At 39.4% G+C, this 20,429-nt stretch overlaps 1 protein-coding gene across 1 annotated transcript; it reads right to left on the bottom strand.

Moving 5' to 3' along the window:
* Positions 1-6,945: 6,945 nt before the first annotated feature.
* LOC129944064 (transcription elongation factor SPT6) lies at positions 6,946-19,156 on the bottom strand. The gene is made up of 6 exons (XM_056053223.1): positions 18,886-19,156; positions 18,676-18,760; positions 18,322-18,530; positions 18,133-18,249; positions 12,376-12,536; positions 6,946-12,304 (listed from the first exon to the last, which is right to left on the bottom strand). Exons 1-6 carry the CDS (start codon positions 18,922-18,924, stop codon positions 7,528-7,530), a joined length of 5,388 nt encoding a protein of 1,795 aa, XP_055909198.1. The 5' UTR covers positions 18,925-19,156; the 3' UTR covers positions 6,946-7,527.
* Positions 19,157-20,429: the final 1,273 nt, after the last annotated feature.

Raw genomic sequence — 20,429 nt, 5'->3', positions numbered from 1 at the left:
TTGGCTGGAAGGGCTCGATACGATACGCGCATTAATAATATACACAAAATTGGAAATATTCACAATAGCATTTTTGGTTAATTTACTTTTCCGTAACGATTTTTATTTTATTGATCAATTCTATCAACAGTCAATCGGTTGATAAGGTTGTTTGTCTGTAAAGCTACGCAAAAGATTTTTTATGAACGCATTAAAAACCAACATTATTCAAGCAATGCCTTAGATAGAACCACTACTAAGCATAAGAAAAAATGGACAAAAGGTTTCCTTTTAACTTATTTTGTTTTTCTCTTTAACACCTCTTTTAAAAAGTTCCTGTTTTCCAATTATCTAGAAAAATTCATTAATAACTCCAGTGCACAATAAAGGTCCTTAAAAGGAAATTATGAACAATTATGAACTGCCAACCTAGTATATTTAAACTATCTTTTATTATAGTTCAACTATTACTAATTTATTCAAATTGTATGTCCTTTTGTTTCTCAGACGAGGCTAAACACCTGGGTCTTGTTTTGGATAAAAAACTAAATTGGAAACGCAACGTACAGGAAAGAGCAAAAAATCTACTGTAGCTCTCTTTTCTTGTAAAAAAGCTATAGGTAATAAATGAGGATTACAACCCAGAATCACGCATTGGCTTTACACATCGGTAATCAGACTGATTTTAATGTACGGTGTGGCAGTATGGTGGACTGCTTTAGAGAAAGCTATAAATCAGGATAAATTAAATAAAGTCAAACGTTCAGCTTGCCTATGTATAAGCGGATCGCTTCGCACGACCCCATCTTCGGAAACCTTACTCTACCTAACACATCTTGACATTTTTAGCAAGCAAATAGCTGCAAGCTCTGCTATTCGCCTCAAAGCTTCGTCGTAGTGGACTAACAATAACTTTGGCCACTCCGTTATTCTAAGATATTTAGAATCAATTCCAAAGTACACAGACTACACCATCCCCCAACTGTAATTCGACAGAAATGTCCAGATTTCTATTCCTCCCAGATCTTTTTGGGAGGATAGGACATTCCTGGAAGATGAGTCAATCCATTTCTATACAGACGCGTCAAAACCAAAAAAATGGTTGGTGGAGGTGTGTACTCTGAACGACTGAAATTAAGTCTCTCATTCCGCCTTCCCACGCATTGTAACGCGTTCCAGTCGGAACGTCTAGTCCTGGCTTAAAGAAAACGTGATATCAACAACTGATATCCGTATTTTCTCAGATAGTCAGGCCGCTATCAAATCTCTGGACTCTGTCTCTACAAACTCTATAACAGTCCATAACTATATTATTTATTTATTAGTCCAATGAACTTTTTTTAACTGTCGATCATCTTTTATGGAGATGGTTTAATATTCACCTTTGCTGGGTGCCGGGCCATAGAGACATTCCAGCTAACTGTTTGGCAAGTACTGGCATACCAATCGCTACTTGTAAATTGTTGCTAATGCAGGACGCTGTGAGTAGGGCAGGCACCAGGTGGAACAACATCACCACGTGTCAAGTCACAAAAAGCATCTGGCCAACACTGGATTTAAAACGTTCAAGGTGCTTGCTCTCTTTAAGCAGATCGCATATAAGCTCGATAATATGTGTTATAACCGGACACTGTCTAATAGGAAAGCACGCCACGCAACTAGGCGTATCAAATGACTTTTGCAGAAGCTGTAGGGACGAGAAAGAGGAGAAAACTACTCTATAATCAGCCTCTCAAGTTTCGTAAGAGACTCAAACTGGTTCCATTGAGCTTAGGAGGAAGCATAAACATTCATGTGGTTTCACAACGGGCCATTAAACTGGCCTAAGTGTGTTCGTTTCCATCTTGGACAGCCACTATAACCTTACCTAATCTAACCATGTCCTTTTGTTTAAATATTTTTGAGAAACGTGAAGAAGAAGATTGTCTTTTTACGAAATTTTAGAAAGCGTCTGATAAGTTGGCTTATAAAACACTCATTTTTAAACTGTTTCATCAAGGTTTTAACGAAAATTTCTTGAATTGGATTTCATTATATTTAAAAATAGTCAATTTGGTGATATATTTTATAATGAATGTTCGGCTAATTTTATTATGAACTCTGGGGCCTGATTATGAGGTTAGCGGCGGATCGTTTTCAATTCGACCTTTCAAATTCGACGCGCGTCGTATTTCTTTATCATCGAATTCGCGGCAAAGCGAAAATAGTTCTTTCTATATTTCAGTGATTTGACACTTTTGGTTGGACTTTTTCTTTCTATATTCCAGTGATTTGACAGCTTTCCACAAATGTTGTTTTGTTTCGATTAAATTTGTGAAATTAGCGGTGATTTATTCAATAAACAATACCTATTTAGTTTTAAAAATATGGTGTACCTACATATATTTATTCTGAAAGAGAGGAATTTGAGGAATCCCAAGTATCCTCAAGATTTTGGGTGTCCAGGAGAATGCATGAATTTTAAAATTTTATATTTATGTGTGGATAAATTATAAGAAAATTAAAATAAAGCTAACTCACATCTATATATATAAAAATCAATGCCAATTTCCTTTGTAATGTTATAACTCAAGAATGCCTTTACTGATTTGGCTAATTTTGATCTTGAATTATTCGTGAAAGTCCAGCGAAGGTTTGTAAGTAGAGAAAATTTAAAAAAATGTCTTGAAAAGGTTTAAAATCAACATCTTTCTATACTCCCATATACAAACAATTTGAACTAAGATTTAAAGAAATCCCCATTTGTTGATTGCCTTGGAAATGTACAACGGAGCTGTAATAATAATTAAAGATATATGTCTAACGATTGAAAATAAAGCATTAGCACAGTTGAGTATGACCGCACCAAATCGTGAGATACATGATTTGTTTGATCGTGATTTGCAACGTAAGCAGGAGTTCAATTCTAATGATTTACAAACGTTTATTTGTACAATCGAATATAATAACTTTCGTTGTAACATTGATTTTAGCAGCTGCTACATTAGGTGGTCGGTCGCACACTGTGCATTAAAATTGCCATTGATTGACGGGTGATTAAAACTCTAACTTCTCTAACGAGAAATTCTGCTATGGCAAAAGTTCTGCGATTAACATCAATTATTTTATGGAATGAGTGCAAAATGGCGAATAAAAATCAATAGAAGCATTTAAACGAACAATGCAAGATTTGCGCGGTAATTAAAAGCTGTTTTGGCGGTGCTCTGACTCTGATATTTCTGTCAGGGTACTTTCTTCAAACATTGCCTGTCATCCCTCGATCAACTCCTACTGGTTATCAGTTCCTTGGAGATATTTACGAAACTGACACTGAACATTAATATGCGTATTCACCTACATAATGATGCCACTGCCAATGAGTTATCAAAACAATTGTTAGAAATTGGTCATGACAAAATACCAATCACCAGTACCAACGGAGTGATCACTTTACCGAACAATTTTTGTACAACTGCGAAATCTATAGATGAGTTGATTGGATGTGTTTTTCCAAATCATGATTGGTTGGAAAAATTAAAATGGTGTCATATGAAATAGAATACCTATTTGAAGATTCAACTGATGAAGTTGACGATGTTGGCCTCTCAAAAACAGCAACAAAAATGTATAACACATCAAATAAGAGACAAAAGCCGACATCAGATGGGGACAAAATCAAGCTCTCCGGTTTCATCAAAGACGAGGACGCACACTAAGACACAATTAATGAGGTCCGGTGCGTGGAAATTTAGTTTATCAGTGATTTGAATTTCACATTTATTCATGGACATAATGTCAAAATTACAAATACAACAATGTAAACAAATGGGTTTTGGAGGGTGATACGTACGAAGGATTTATGTCTTCATTAGAGTGTTTTTGAAACGTCAAATGTTCACAACGTGTACTCACAAGTGTGTACCAGTGAGCAATGTCAAAAGTTCACTTTCTCCACTGGCGAACGTTCACTTCACGAGGAAGTATGTACTAGGCTTTAAGTTTAAAATTCAAGTGAAACTGCCAGGTGTAGTCAAGACATATACATCAATTGAAAGTGAATAAAGATGAGGCAATGAATTTTCCAATTGAATTTTTAAATTCATTGGAACCTGCTGGTATACCACCGCATTGCTTGAATCTGAAAATGTGTTCTTTGATTATATTATTGCGAAACATTAATCCATCAAAACTGTGTATTGGCACCAGATTGGCAGTGAAAAAGTTATTGCCAAATTTGATTGAAGCTACAATCTTAACTGGTAAATCAAAAGGAGAAGTGTGTTTGATACCAAGTATCCCTATGATTCCAACTAATAGGCCATCGAAATTCAGAAGATTACAATATCCTGTGCGTTTATTATTTGCGATGTTCATTAATAAGGCCCAAGGGCAAACACTTCACATTTGTGGTGTCAATTTAGAGGAATCATGTTTTCCACATTTCCAACGTTATGTTACCTGTTTCAGCTGTTTTAGACTAACCAATATACATAGATCCAACACAGTAAGAGTACCCAATTCTTTTTTATTTTTTTGTTTATACTCTTTTCTGATAAATATAATATAAACAATATATCATTTGGACTTTTAAAAGCTAGCGATTTAAAATATATTTTTGTTTGAACAAAAGAACTTAATAATCATTTTTATTATTACTTTGCCTTATACGTTGCGAAGCACGTACCGAGCCGCTAGTATTTTTATATAATTACAATCAAGAAAGAATTTACTAAATCGAACAGTGAATAATAATAAATCTGCCAAAAAAGATGTCGGATTTCAACACGCCAATATTATCACATTTCAAATTCGCCTTTGAATTCTTTAATTGTTCGAATTCAAAACGAAGAAGGCGGAATCGGAAACAATAATTGAAAAACGGCGAACTCGCTTGCAAATCGCAACCGCAAATCCCATAATCAGGTCCCAAAAATATGTTCGAACATATTTTTTGTTAACATAATAATTAATACGAGACTTTGATAGAAATGCGTTTCATTAAAATTTTCGTCTTTAAAAGTCATCTGTTAGGGAATATTTTTGCATACCTATTTCACTTAAAATGCATATTTTTGCTTTCAAAAGGCATATTATTGCATATTTTTCTGTTTTTTGGTCAGGCCAAGCAATAAAAACAAGGCATTAATAAAGAATGAAAAGCAACAGTTTTTTGGACAATCTTCGAGTGATTCAAAACATAGAGTTTGAAAGAGATTTGGTGGTGCTTTTGTGGGGGCAGATATAATATTGTTTATAATGAAAGTATTCGTTCTTTTTTGGAAAAATATACCGAGCATAAAATTTCTTCAGAAATAACCCTTCGCTAAAAATATATGTATACTCAATTTGTATGGATCGAGATGAGACGTTCGCTAAAAAAACATTTGTATTAAATGTAGCTCAACTGAAATTGGCAAATCAACCATCATCGAATCTTCGACGATTCGGTTAGAATTCTGGGTGAAGATTTTAACAAGACTCGATCTTACTTTTTTTCAGATGCTGCTACGTTATATGGTTAAAGCGGAACAAGGTATTCAAGTTTTCTACCCAAAAATAATTCATGTTACATTCCTCGCACATGGACTTCACCGAGTTGTAAACAAATTAGAAGTGAATATGCTGAGATTGGCCGCTTTGTAGGAAATGGAAAAGTGTTTTTAAAAGCTCCATACAGAGTGAAAACTCTTAGAGACATTGAAACTGGACTGGAACTTTCTCCACAACCAATCATAACGCTATGGTGGACATGGCTCGAAGCGGTGAACGCCAAGCATTTTGAAAAGATTGTTCGAATTTTGTATGCTTCTTTTTGGCATTTCTAGTAAGGTTTATCGCTCAATACCAGCACACAAATCGTAAGTGATGAGGTGAAGATAATCTACAGCATTAACAGCAAGGCTGCGAAATCAGTGAAGAAAAAAATAGAACATGTAATGGAAAAAACGGTGGCTTCGAAAAACTAAAAATATGTAATACAATGGCTTTTTTAGGAGAGAAATCAATAGCAGTTGAAGAATACATATACAATTGCTGAAGTTTTAGCATTCAAATACGTTGCGGTCACTGCTGTCATGTTGAACGGAACTTTTCCAAGTATAAAAATGTTTTTCGATCAAACAGACAAAGCTTAGTTTTCAAACATTTTAGTGAAATTCTAGTTGTATTTACTGCACCAAAAATTTACAATACATTTTCTTACTGATCACTGACATTAAAAATTTCTTTTATTCAAAAATGAATTTGCTTTGTTAACTTTGTTTTTTTTTTTATCTTAAATAATAAATGTGTGGTTTCAACTTTAGTTTAAGTCGATCGAGCGTACGACTCCAAAGACCACTTAACACAATTGTTATCCGATCGAAGGATGGTGCTCATAGCCCTCTTAATCAATTAATTGAAGTATTTAATAAACATTATTTTCTTGTAAGTTCCCCAAATCATATTTTTAAGAACTTCAAATTCAAAACAAAATTTTATTACGGCTTAAATTAAAATTAAATGTTTTTTTAATCATTTATTCACGTTAGTATTTAATGAATTTAAATAAGTAAATAATTGATAAATGAAATCGATTTCATCTTTGGTCTGACGAGTTTTTCTTGTTGCTTTTTTAGCGGCCATAATCGCAACATTGCGAAAACGATATTTTTATAGTAATTAATAATACGAGCCCTAAACTTCAAAACCAATGTGCATTGGTATCTTCCTTAATGGAATCCAAACCTATTTTCCTAATCCTAACCTTTTTAGAATGGTCTGCTTAAGGCAGATATCCGTTTAGTGTGCGCCAACTATAAAAAAAAAATTGTTTCCCATAAACCGTCAGTCAATCGAAATACAACGAACCATAGAATGAATTACATATAAGCAGATTAAAATGAATCAAATTGTTTCGGATTTGTGTGCCCTGTTCCACAATAAGACCATAGAGGATTTTATCAAAAAGCCCAATTAAAAATATAAAACAAAATGCAAATCTACAAATACTTTTTTCAAAGAAATTTTATGTAGCTTTATTAAACTCGAGTTGTAATAGTTTAGTTTTCAATTTATTTTATTAATTTTTAATGCAACTATTTTTAAGCTGCTTTCTTTTTTATATATATATTCAGATAATATATTGTATAATATTTGTTTTATTCTTTTTTGTATTTTATATCGATCAATTAAATTACTAAAACTGTTTTATTGGTTTGCCTAATTTTTGTATACGTTCTATTGTTTTTTTTTTTGTTGTTTGTTTTGTTCTCTTTTTGTTTAGTTTAATTTAAAATTTCAATTTATTTATTGTGTATTCCACTTTTTTTCTATATATACCACAATGCAAAGCGCTTCGCTTGAAATTCCAACGAGAAGTAGTATAAGAGAAGCGGAGAGTCTAGTCTAGTGGCTCCAATTTTATCATCAATTTATTATTATTTAAAAAGGGCGGCTATATAAAGTTATGTATGTCTGTATAAAAAATCAATTCAAATGAAAGTCATTAACTTATTGCGTCTGGCATTAGACTAATAATTAATTAAATAGTAGAAGAAGGAGAGGAAGAAAGAGAGAGAGGAAGGAAAACTAGTTTTCATCATAGAGTGGAGTGGAATCGCCCAGGTTCATTGAGTGAGGAGAGGTGTTCGTTCGTGGCGTACTTCGCATTGATCGTGGACTCTTTGAGAAGTCCGATCGTCCGGATCGACTCATTGGTCGTTCTTCTGCGTATTGGGGTGTTTTGCGTGGGTAGTCTTCGTAGCGGGGTGTTCTTGCCGAATTGCTGCTCGTCGGCATTGCAGGAGGAGGCAAGCCCCCCGATGGGTTTCTACCGTGCTGTCCGGAGGCAGATGGTTTGCGACGCGCCCAAGAATCCGAAGCCATTTGCCAGTCCATGCTCTCTTGTTGGGCCGAACTGTATGCATTTGATCGAGAATGGTGGGGTGGAGGTACACCACCGCCGCCGCCCGAGCCTCGACTACCACCAGGTTCACGTGGTGAACGTCCATATGATTGTGGTGAAGCGTGCACCGATCCACCATGCCGGGAATGAGACGACGGAGGAATTGTTGGACGTGCAAAATGACCGTTGGAAGTGGATGATGCTGGACTCGGAGTATTGTGATTGTAACGCGGAGTTTGCGACGAGTGAGGAGTGTGATAAGGCGTCATAAACGGCGTCTGTCCGCTTGGTGTGTACGGAGTATTCACATATCCGCCCTGGTAGCCAGGCGTGTTAGGATAGTGTGGCGTCTGGCTAGACATTCCATGCGACATGGAGTGCATCATGTGTGGTGGAACATGGGATCGGTTTCCGATTGAGCCCGAGCTTACACTCAACTGCGGTGTACTATAGCCGGGCGTCCTTGTGCTTGCTGGCGGGCGGGGTGTCGACATTGGTGTATTTCCTGGCAGAGGATCCGAGTAATGGTCCTTGAACCACTTGAGGAAGGTGTTAATCGACTCAAAGATCTGTCCTCGGTAACGGAAACCCTCCGGTGTTACAGTGACGTATTCGTGTCTGCATTTTGTCTTTGGCAGGTAGGAGAGCAGGAATTTGCCCGGATAGTTCTTTGAAGCAGATACGAAGTAGTGAATTTTCTTCGGGTCTTTCTTCTTTTCCTCCTTGAGCAGCTCTTCCATCTTGTCCTTAAGGCCGCCACCTGTATCACGATAGTATTTGTAGCTTAGTAACTCCCTCGCTGATGCTGCCATTGGATTCACGTGACGGGCTATGATTTCATCCAAATCCTCGAATTCTTCATTGCCAATCAGGAGACTCTGACCCAAGCTAAATGCATTCTCTTTACCCTCTTCCCGAACGTCTATGTGCTGATAAATATCATTCGTCACCTTCCATGTCACCGTCAAATGATCGGAGCCCTTGCTCGACGGACGAACTATGACCTCTCCCTGGTCCATGCTCTCCATGATTTTGACCACTTCAGCATAGGACTTATTGTGGAACGATGGATGTACAATTACTCGCTTCACATATTGCTGCTTTGCTTTGACCTTCTTCGAGTCATCTTCTTTGCGGCGGTCTTTGTCCTCTTGCTCTTGATCATAATAATTGTCCTTCCTCGGTCGCCATTCGTGATTCTTGTCCATCAGGTCCGAACTTTTAGACGAGCAGTCAACCGAGAAGCGTTCCACATCGATTTTGATTATTCGCACATGAATAGCTTGGTTGTTTTGTACTCGTTCCTCGGGATTTTTAACGTGTTTGTCGGATAGATTCTTTATATGGATGAACCCTGAAAGCCCATTGTCTAGGCGCAGCTTGATACCAGTCGCTTGGCCTGGACAAGCACCGGCGTCGAAATGATTCCACACTTCTGAAAGTTCAGGAAAATCGTCTTTGAGACAGAATGGACACTGCCAGTGTCCAGTTTCGTCATTGCGCACCGGATTGGCCTGGTCCAGTTGCTCGCCTTGGGGTTTTCGATGTGATATTCCGCTCACCGTAGCCAACAGCATCTTGCCTACGTAAAAACTTTCTGGAGTTTCTTTAGTTAGCATATCGAAGAGCTCTTCAGCATTCGCCGACCTAAATGGAACTCTCAGGTCTTTGTAACGCGAATTCAGCTCCGCTCGGATGTCGTAGAGAGTGATGCTCTTGTTGCCGAATCCTTGACGTTCCAATTCTTCAGCAAATGCATCCAAATCCAAGTCCTTGAGACGCTCCGGTGATTCCAGAATTTCTTCCAATGCTCCGGCTGGATTTGTCTCCTCGTCATCGTACTCCAAAGCATCAACAGCCATTTTTCTAGCCCATTCGTACGTCTCAGGATGAACACGGGAACCGTCGAGCACTTCCACATATGCCTCAGTACTATCACCCAGCGAGTTGGTGTCGATTTTAATGAAACCCGAACAATTAATGAACACCTTCGGACCCATATGGCATGAAGTAACAAGCTGGGTTCGATTTTCCAGACGCTGGTTTGTCTGCTTTAGTATCTTCACCAAAGCTTGGCCTTTTCTGGGTCCCAAGCCGCAAATAAATTGGATCAAGTTCAGTGTCATTGAGTTTTGCACCGCTAGGTTTATGTCCACGCCAACTTCGTTGGTGCGGTTTATGAACTCCAAGTTCAGATGCTCGAGGAGTTCCTCTTTGGGAATTTGCTCTTGCAGCGAATGGTATCTCAGACAGAGAATTTCCTCATCGGGACCACACAGCTGCGAGTACTCTACCAAAGGATCTTGCATTTTCCTAGCCAGTGATACAGCCTGTTTCAGGAGTGTGGGATACTCTCGGAAGTCAGCTGCTCCCTTGTTTGAATTGGCATAGATCTTGGCCAACTCATTGTCAATTATCTCTACTGCAACCTGTGGGAACTGTTCCTCCTCAACCAACTGCTTAATGACTTCTTGAACATCTTGTTGGATCATTTGAGCCTCACGGGATTCTCCACCTATCGCCACAACGTGCGGTTTCTTATTCAGCAGGAAGGCCTTTAGATTGGCCATGTCCGACTGTTTACATTGTTTCTCGTCTGCGCGATAAGAGTTCTTCCTTTTGAGAATGTGTGGAAGCCGAAGATAGTCCGTGACTTCACCCTCGTGGGATGTTATAGCACAGAACGCCGCCTGCGTGTAGTCGGGAACGTAAGCCAACCCCATCACACGGATGCCTTTCGATGCGTCCCATTCGTAGTCGTCTTCTTCAGTGAACTCGGGTTGATAGGGAGCAACTTTGATCCAGTTACTGAGCTTTGTGCAACAGGCCTTCAAAATTGATTCTTTAGCTTCTGCAATCAAAACCGCTTTAAGCTCTTTCTTGATTTCGGGGATGACCATTTTTGTAAGCGCTAGTTCTACACATTCACTTCGAAGGGCGTTCCAGTCCTGGACATTTTTGGAAAACTCATCACGCTGGTACAGCTGCTTCGCTTCTTCTAAATATGAACTCGCTGTATTACCCTCGATCTTTTCAAGAATCGTTATTTCCAACAAACCGTCTTCCTCAGCTATGTTTAGACGAAGGAACTGTTCACCAACCAAATCCATGACGGGCTTATTTGTCAAATATTTCATTCCGTAGCATGGATGATTCTCATCCACCTCCTTCATGCCTTTCTTTGTAGGTCTCACATTTATCTTGGCTCTTTCGAAGAATATCTCGCGAACGCATTTCCTCAGCAATGGCTCCTTCGCAATTTGCCGTGCCACCACAAACTTTGCGGCATGGATGACCTCATCCACCATCATAAACTTTGGACACAAGAACTGCTTCGCAACATCGGCCGGCTCAATCGCTTCCTGATCGACTTCGTGCCTTTGGTAGCTGTCTCGCAGATTTTCTGCAAATTGCTCCGGAGTGAGTCCGAAGCGCTTTGCAAATCCACAAATGCCGGCTTTCCTGCACATTGCATAAGGTCCAGAGTCTCTGGCTTGTTTCAGTTGTTCCTCGGGCTCGTCCTCAATCTCTTCGACTTCTTCACTTTCAGGCGGCGGTTCTTGGCCTTCTTCTAGATTCTCCAACGCCTTTCGCCGGGCTTCCTCTCTGGCCTTTTTCCGCTCCTCTTTTTCCTTCCGTCGGAATTCCTCTTGCATCTTAGGAATCTCATGAGAGTAGTAGAGCAAGAAGTGCATATGAACATCTTTCAATTCTTCAGGCGTTTGCACTTCCCGGAGCCTGTCAAGGTCTTCGTCTTTGATAACGCGCATATCATCAGGAATTGGTGCATCAGACGATTGCATGATCTTGTCCAACTGATAGTTACGCATCTTCTCAAACAACAACAACAGCTTGTTCTTTCGAGACTGCAACTGACACCACCGCCCATCGAAGTAGTAAATTTTCCACAGATCATCGCACGTCAGCTCGGGCTTGACATATTCTTTTCTATAGAAAGCAATGAATGGTACCTCCAGCTGTTGATTTCGCATAAAATCAAGGGTCTGCTTTATTTTTCCTATCGCACTCGGTGGTTTGCGGTAGCGGTCACGTGAGCCTCCGTCTGTTGGCTTTTCTTGCTCGGAAACAGAGCGTTTACAAAACGCCTGCTTGTATATCCATTCGGCTTCATCTTCAAGCTCATTTGAGCCCTCTGCAACAGGAGTAACAGGCACTTCACGCAACTGCATACGTTCGGGGATGTCAGTCTTTCGTATTTCATTATCCAAGTCCGTAAAGTGTCCGCGTTTCAATTCACTTGGCTCATAAATTTCAAATATTGTCTTTTTGGCGGATTTCTTTTTGGTGGATTTTTTGGGACGTTTCTCACGTTCGCCGGTGCCGTCGTCTTCTTCATAATCATCGCCTTCTGATTCGGATTCATATTCATCGTCGTCGTATTTTGAGAAATCATCGTAATCGAAGTCAACTCCAAAGATGTCTTGACCTTCTTGAAGTGATCTATTAAATAGAAAAATTTTAAATAGTATTTAATACATACAAATATAATGTTATGTTATGTGAAGACTTACGCATCGTTAAATAAGAGACGACGTTTCTTTTTCTTTTCGGCAATTGGTCTGCCATCGTCATCAACGATAAAATCATCAGCATCGGAGTCAGACTCTTCTTCGTCGTCGAAATGTTCTACTTCCGGTTCTCTGTGACTGCGTTCAGAACGGCGTTCGTTATCCTGTCATTTAGAAATAAAGTAAAATATTAAAAATAATCAATCATTTTGCAAAATTGCGCGCAAAAAATGGAAAAACAAATAATTCTTCTACAGCTACAGAAGGATAGTGCGATGGACTGTACGACACTAGACTGACAGTAACAGACAAAGTGGGTAATCACCCTCGAAACTGCTTACAGACAGTCGAGTACGACAGTGATCACTGCGGACTGGCTGCTTTAGTGCAGATTCAGAACGAACGCGTGGAGTTGGAGGAATACGTTGTATCGCACTCTTACAATTACAGTAAGATGCGTTGGCCTCGTTTCACCAACGTCCTAGCAAGAGAACTTCATTCGAGATGCATAGCCCCACCAAACAACAGAAACCTGACAAATACAGAAATTGACCAACATTTACAACTGATGGATGAAACAATAAAACGAACTATGGAACGGACAATACCAAAGTACAAAGAATGGGACCAAATGGACGCTTACAGAAACGCTACTATTGACGCACTGCGAAGGCACAAGAGTAGCTTACTGACAAGACTCAAACACTTGTACAGACCACACGACTTGGAGGTTAGAACACTGACGTCGTCAATAAAAAAATGTCAATCTGTTGATTAAGGAGAACTACAGGTTATGAATTAACAAGTACTGGGACCGCAAGATCCGGTCACTTAATTCCAGTGACCCTAGTATAATCAACAAGATATTCAGGAAAAAGAACGACAGTGACCTTCCGAGTCTGAAACTCCAAAGAACCGGAGAGAACAGAAACGAACTCAGGACAGCGCAAAAAGATCCAGAAGAAGCCATCTTTGACGATGACTTTTATATAATTGAAGATCCGAAGGAAAAAGTGAAGGCGGTGGGAGCTGCTTTAAAGCAAGTGTACAAGGTAAATGTTAGCATTCGCCCCAACCACGACCTGGAAAACAAAACCCTACTTAATCACTTTTAATTTCGAAATGATATGACACAATGGCGATCTGAGAACCGCGGTTTCATGCGGTTCAATGACGATTCCTTGGCAAATGCCATAATCGCCGAGCAAACGGGAAGAAGTCCCTTGTTAGTGACGAAGGTTGAGCTTCTGCTCATCTTCAATTCAATAAAAAACAAAAAGTCAGCAGGTGTCGATGGTATATCCAACGTTGTACTAAGACATTTACCGATGGAAGCAAATGACATTTACACCACACTCTTCAATAATGCATATTATCCAGTGCATTGGAAGACCGCTGTGGTTCTGTGGATCATATTATCCCGAAAAAGAGAAAGTACAACTCCAACCCGTCACATCTTCGGTCGATAAGTCTTTTTCCGAGTATCAGCAAAGTTTTCGAAAAGACCCTCAATAGGGCTTTGACTAAGTGGGCTGCGGACAGCAAAATAATTCCGGATAAACAGTTCGGGTTCAAGGCGGGTCATGACACTATTCATGCTGCGTCTAAACTCGTTTCTGATATCCAATGGAATAAATCAAAACAAGAATGCACAGGTGCTGTTCTGGTTGATTTGGAGAGTGACCTTGACCCCAGAGTGAAGGTAATTTGCTACATGGCCCTCATACGGCCAATGATCGTTTATGGTTGTCCTGTGTGGTTCAACGTTGCCCCTTCCCAGATGGAGAAGTTTCGGGTGTTCGAGCGGCAGTGTTTACGACGCTGTACCGGTTTATATCGAACAGCCGAGTCTTCTTATGTGCATTACTATTCCAACGAGATCCTATACAACGGGGCTCGAATCAACAGAATTGACAATTTCGTGATAAAACTCGTTCGAGGTCACATTGCAAGAGCTATGTCTTCGACTAACAATTTAATTTTCGTTGCGTTCTATCCGAACGACGAGTATTTTGAAAGTGCACGCTTGAGCGGTTTCATTCCACCAGAGGCATTCCTCTTAGATAGATGCGGTCTGTTACAGGATAGATTGGCAGTTCCGCTAATCTACCACGTCAGACGACAAACCGTGAATAGGCGACTCCTGTACAATCGGGATGTCATGGCACAAGGCGGAGCAGAGCTCCTTCGGTTCAGTAGGGCTGTGTCCGAACGGGACCGAACTGATAGGGTGAAGCAGGAGAACCAGTTTTGGTGGCTTCAATTGGCACTTGATAGTGGGTAGTCGGGATGGTGTTTTAAGCCTTGGCCGGCTTACATACTTGTTTTATAGTTTTCCGCTCGCACAAACTCGTTTAACAGCTGTCTGTACCATAGGATGGATAACGCCCCACGCTGCTTCATCCATCCAAACGATAAACTTCGGCGAATGAAGAGGCATCTTTTGTTTATTTACGTCACCGTTCAGGTAAAATTGAGCCTTATCTGTAATTATAACTGCGTCTAGTGGGATTTAACCGTTTAAGAATCCTTATGGCGAAATGCGCTCTGATTCGTTATAGTACTGACAAAGATTGTGCATCCTTCCTCTTTCCAACCGCCGCCACAAGATTCGTTTCTCTAAATTAAATAGGTGGCGCTTATTTAGTTGCGGATTCGTCTTTGGAGTCAGACTAAGTGGCAACAACTGTTTTTACTATATTTATGTTGGTGTATCAACAACAAGGAAAAATTAAGTTTCATATACGCCACCTCCGATAAAAGATTCAGAATCATAGATATTACTTACCAAGGATCTGTTATCTATTCATACTACTAGCTTGTTGTAGCCAAAGGCAAACTACCGATATCCAGCCCTAAAGCAAATCAGGGAGGTGATTGGAGAAAGTACGACATCGGAACGAAATCCCTTTGGGATGGTAAAGACTTCCATATCTAAGCCGAAGACGGTGATGGGGTGTTGTAGGATCTGGGAGCTTATGCTGCAACTTTTCCTACACACCAAGTGTTTACTCTACCTATTCGTGGTAACCACCGGATACTGGTTATATCTTCAGATATAACTTGCGAAACTTGTAAGGGCGGGTGCAAAATCGGGAAAAAAGCACCTTATCAACGGCCAAACAAATTTGGAGGTTAGTGCGAGGGGCTAACAACCCCTCCACAGTAAAAAAAATACTTGGAAGTTATGAGAGAGATACCAGCCTCGGATAATGAACCCCCTCTTATGGTAATCAGACCCGGAACGACAACGGACTACGCATTAAGAGTTTGTACCTGGAAAGTAAGAACCCTCTACACTACAGGTGCAACTCAGAAACTTGAATCTGTCCTCTCGCAGTATAAGGCAGATATTACTGCGATCCAGGAAATACGATGGATAGGATCAGGGACAATGAAGAGAAAGAATTGCGACATTTATTATAGCTGTCATCAAAGATTGCATATATTTGGATGCGGATGGCTTATTTCCATGCTCAGTGGTAGGAGGATTCGAGCCACTCTAGGCAATACAATCGCAACAAAACACGTGAGTAGGGGAACACCCCAGGGTGGTGTCCTTTCGCCTCTTCTATGGCTTCTGGTCATGGATACAATTCTCGTTAAATTAGAGAGATGTGGAGTGAAGGCGGTAGCCTATGCGGATGATTTCGTGCTATTGGTGCCAGGAAAGTACACCTCTGTGATTAGTGAAATCATGGAGTCAGCTTTGAAGAAAGTAAGCAGGTGGGCCACGAGTTGTGGACTAAGAGTTAACCAAATTAAAACTGATCTGTTGCTCTTTACCACCAGAACTAAAGTACCACCCTTCGCGATACCTCGACTCAATGGTCAAATCCTATCATTGTCTTCCAGTGCAAAATATTCGGGAGTTATACTCGACCCTAAACTAAACTACAAACTAAATATTGAAGTACGGGTTAAGAATGCCTGTGTTGCATTCTACGCCTGCAGCAAAACTTTCGGCAAAAAGTGGGGACTTCAGTCAATGATGATTTTAACACATGGTTCGATTGTGTGGTGGTCTGCTCTTAGCAAAGCCCATAATATTGATAAGCTAAAGAAGATTCAGAGAACAGCTTGCGTGGGCACCACAGGGGCCATGCGTACTTGCCAAACGGACGCCTTGACCGTTATTTTGGATCTTCAACCAATCGACCTTATTATTAAATACATAGTTTCCTGCAGCGCTATTACGCTGAAGGAATCAAACTGTTGGTTGTTAAAACCTTATAGTCACAGCAACACAACGAAATTGATTCCCTCAGATATTATCTCGGTAGACAGTGACTACTGCACTCCTACTTTGAGCCTTAGTAAGGGTTTTAAGGTTATTTTCTCATAAAGAGAAGATTGGGAGGATGACATCGTGTCGATAGGTTTCGACACAACCATCTTTACTGACGGCGACGGCTCAAAGATGGAGTGCGGAGTTGGTTCTGGGATCTTTTCTGAGTCCCTAAATGTAGCTAAATCCTTTAGGCTTCCCAACTTTGCTAGCGTTTTTCAGGCTGAACTGCTGGCAATAAGGGAGGCATGTAAGATACTTAAACAAAGTCCAAACCAAAACCGAAATGCGGCTATCTTCACAGACAGTCAGGCAGCTGTCAAAGCCATTAACTCAGCCATATTCTCATCTTAATTAGTCCAGCAATGTCGCGATGAGCTTGCGAGCCTGAATATTAACCTCGGTGTCATCCTGGTCTGGGTTCCGGGCCATAGTGGTATCGTGGGAAATGAACGGGCAAGGATCGGCCCTTCATAGCTCACTTGCGGAAATGGTTATCATTCCTCTTGCTGCTATGAAGGGTAAAATCTTTTCTATCTACCAAACTGAATCAAACCGAAGGTGGGGAAACTTACCCAACTGCATTATATCTAGGAAGATATGGCCCACCTATAATTAAACCCATACAAACGATCTTCTATGCAGGCCAAGGCAAGACATAGCCAGGATTGTTGCGATTTGTACCGGTATGGCCTATAGGAGTTCATGCAGAGAAGTTGGGTATCTCTTACAACACCTTTTGCCGTAGTTGTAGTGACCAAAGAGAAAGTGAAACGATAATCCATTTCGTCTGCAAATGTCCTGCTTTGGCAAACACTAGAATGAAATACTTTGGAAAAGCATTCTTTCACGAACTTGATGAATCTAATCTTTTTTCTCAATGCGACAAAATGGCTCTAACATAATCGCTATCAAGCTTCTCTATAAATCTTTCTCTTTCTATCACAGGTCAAACTAGTTTTTGGTATCAAAACGGCGCACTACAGCGCTAATTAGATCCAGGCTAGGTTGCCTTGAGGTCGCCATTTCTAAAATGGTTACATTCTGGATTCGTTTGTTTCATTAGCAAAAATTAAGTTTTGATCCCATTATTTTGGCCTTAGCTGTATTTGATCATGTGCCACCTGTACATAGCTTATATTTATCAATATTTTGTTATTAAAGTGCAGAATAAGCCAATGTAAAATTTACTTATTTTATGAAGTGATTACCAGCTGCAGGCCATTCCGGTTGATAGCATTAGAAGTGGGTAGTCATGTATTTCCCTCTCCCTTGCATTATTATTTAAGATGTACAAAATATAATCAGACAAATATTCCAACCATGTTCGAACCTTTCGTAATATGAAAAGCAACTTTACCAGTTTAGCATGTTTCCTTTCCTTTCATTTAAACTAAATAAGTTTGGATCGATTTAAAAACAAAAAAAAGAACTCTTGCCCATGGAATAGAATAACAATGATTTGTACTCACATCATCATCATCAAAGAGCTGTTCGGCAATCGCTTCACGTGCTAGTCCCTCGTCAACGGGTTGTTCTTCACCATCGCTTTCCTCATCTTGTATTCGACGCAAGCGTTTGAAACGTTTCTGCAAATTACAAGTAGATAGTAAATATGTGTAACTTATCTTCTGCCAAAACAAAAACAAAACGCCACTTACCCTTCTTTCGACTTTAACTCCCAGATTCTCTTCGATCAAATCATAATCGTCGTCCTCCAGTCGATCGTCCAGTTCATCATCGTCGTCGCTTTTCTTACGTTTCTTAGACCGACCTGATGCATCAGAATCCTCTCCGTCGCTACCGTCCTCTTCGATGGGTCGATCATCGATTAAATCTTTAAGTTCCTCTCTCAGCACTTCCTCGTCGTCTAGAAGAAAAGATGTTTATAGTAAATCCCAACTCATATTATGTGGCTTCTATCTGAGTATCTAAGAATGATGACGACCTTAACGACGGGACGTTCCGGGTCCGGGTCCGGACATACAAGACAATAAAGGAAAAAAGAAACTCACCCTCCTCCTCCTCTTCGCTGCTGTCTGCCATTGCCTTACTCTTTTTGAGTTTCTTCCGTTCATGTGGCTCCAACTCCTCCTCATCCTACACGTGGACGTGAAGAGATGTGCGAAAGCACAAAAATAGATTTTAAATTTAGAATATACGTACTTAAATATGAAATTATTGTTAAGGCCCAGATATGTATCACAAAAATTAAGAAAATCTACCTCCGATTCTTCGGCTTCGGAATCCAAGAAGTCTGCCATTTTTTTTTAACTACTAAACTAAGCGAAGGCTATGCCACTAGTAGAATTTATTTGGATTAGTTAAATATCAAAGGAAATAGGGGTAGAGTGTGTGTTAGTTGGAAATAAATTAAATTAAACTGATTTTTTTCATTGAAAACTTTTCAAAATGGAATTAACAAAACTATAAAAACGCACTAAAATGTGGCAAAAATATTTGAAAACCACAACGCAGTGACATTTTCACTGGAAGAAGAAGGTTTTTCTTTTTCTCGAGTTAGTGTAGTAGTTGTCTCTTTCTTTTTTTGGAGAGATTTGCAATTTTTGAAGGAAAAAGTGGAGGAATTATGGGTTTGGGTGTGTTCAGCAAATTATAACATTGAACGAATTCAGGAAACACATTTGGGATTAGGTTTGAGTTTATAATGATGATATAATTTGGTCATATGATGAATAATTTCATTTCGCTTGAAGAAACCAGGTGCTTTTTAAAATTGTTTATTATTTGTATGTACTATTTGTTTTAAGATATATCCTTCACATTTCTCAACAAGAGAATTTGTGAATTAAATCAGTTTTCATGCGCAGCTTAAGCTAAAATAGCTTCCATACAAAATTCTCTTCAAAACGAAGTCAAGCCAAAATCTAGGAAAGCATTTTAACTAAGGGGTTAGTTCCATGTGTACATTATACAGCTGACTAATAGATTATTTCGATTATTAGGTGTATTCATTCCGAACTTAATTATGACAGATTATTAAACGTCGTAGCTAAAGAGGAGGAATGGTCGGGATCTCCTCAGCCATTTTGTTATGAAATGTAATTTTGTGTTAAATAAAATAAATATTGAGGAGTTATTTTTTAAAGAAAGTGTTTTCAAACCTTAAAAAAGATCAAGATCAACATCCCTTAGTTTGGAACTTGTAGGAAAATAAATTTCCTACACAAAGTTCTTCTGTTGAATTTTGGAAAAAAACATAAACTAAAATTTAATTTGAGCCGGAACTTTTTTTTCTCCGGACTGATTTCAATGATAAGGATAAGTTTCGAGTGTGGTTGTTGGAGGCAGTTTTAATTGTGAAGAAAGGTTTAAATGCACAATTCCTTAATTTTACTTTTCTTTTAATTATTTCTGACGGAAATTCATTTTTTAAACATCTGAGATTCTATTATGTCAAAAAAAAGAATAGAATCGTTGAACTAAGAGATTCCCTCTTATTTTAATTGTTACAATTTCAATGACAGATGTCAGCCAGAAAATAATTTCCGACTGGAACATTTTTTCCAATGATAGAAATGTTCAGTGATCGCCTCAACCGACCTGACAAAAAATTACAACGGGCTGGTTAAGACGCGGTAAAGGACTTGAAGTTAAGGCAAATTTAAAATTGAAGGATTAAAGAGGAGATACCGATGCACATTGTTCTTAAAGTTTTGAAGATATGGAAAAACAGAGCTGGGTAAAGCATTCCACATTCTCGATGTGCGATTTAAGAAAGAATCTCTCTACTTGACAGTACGCCCGA

This window comes from Eupeodes corollae, chromosome 2 (genome assembly GCF_945859685.1).
Source record: "Eupeodes corollae chromosome 2, idEupCoro1.1, whole genome shotgun sequence".
NCBI lineage: Eukaryota > Metazoa > Arthropoda > Insecta > Diptera > Syrphidae > Eupeodes > Eupeodes corollae.
This window is presented reverse-complemented; position numbering and strand designations above follow the sequence as displayed.

Bases quoted from the DNA above. Each gene is read 5' to 3' on its own strand.
- LOC129944064 (XM_056053223.1), bottom strand. From the start codon at position 18,924: ATGGCAGACTTCTTGGATTCCGAAGCCGAAGAATCGGAG. The intron at 18,531-18,675 runs GTGAGTTTCTTT...CTTTTCTTCTAG, and splicing joins CAGCGAAGAGGAGGAGGAGG to ACGACGAGGAAGTGCTGAGA. The intron at 18,250-18,321 runs GTAAGTGGCGTT...TGTAATTTGCAG, and splicing joins GAGTTAAAGTCGAAAGAAGG to AAACGTTTCAAACGCTTGCG.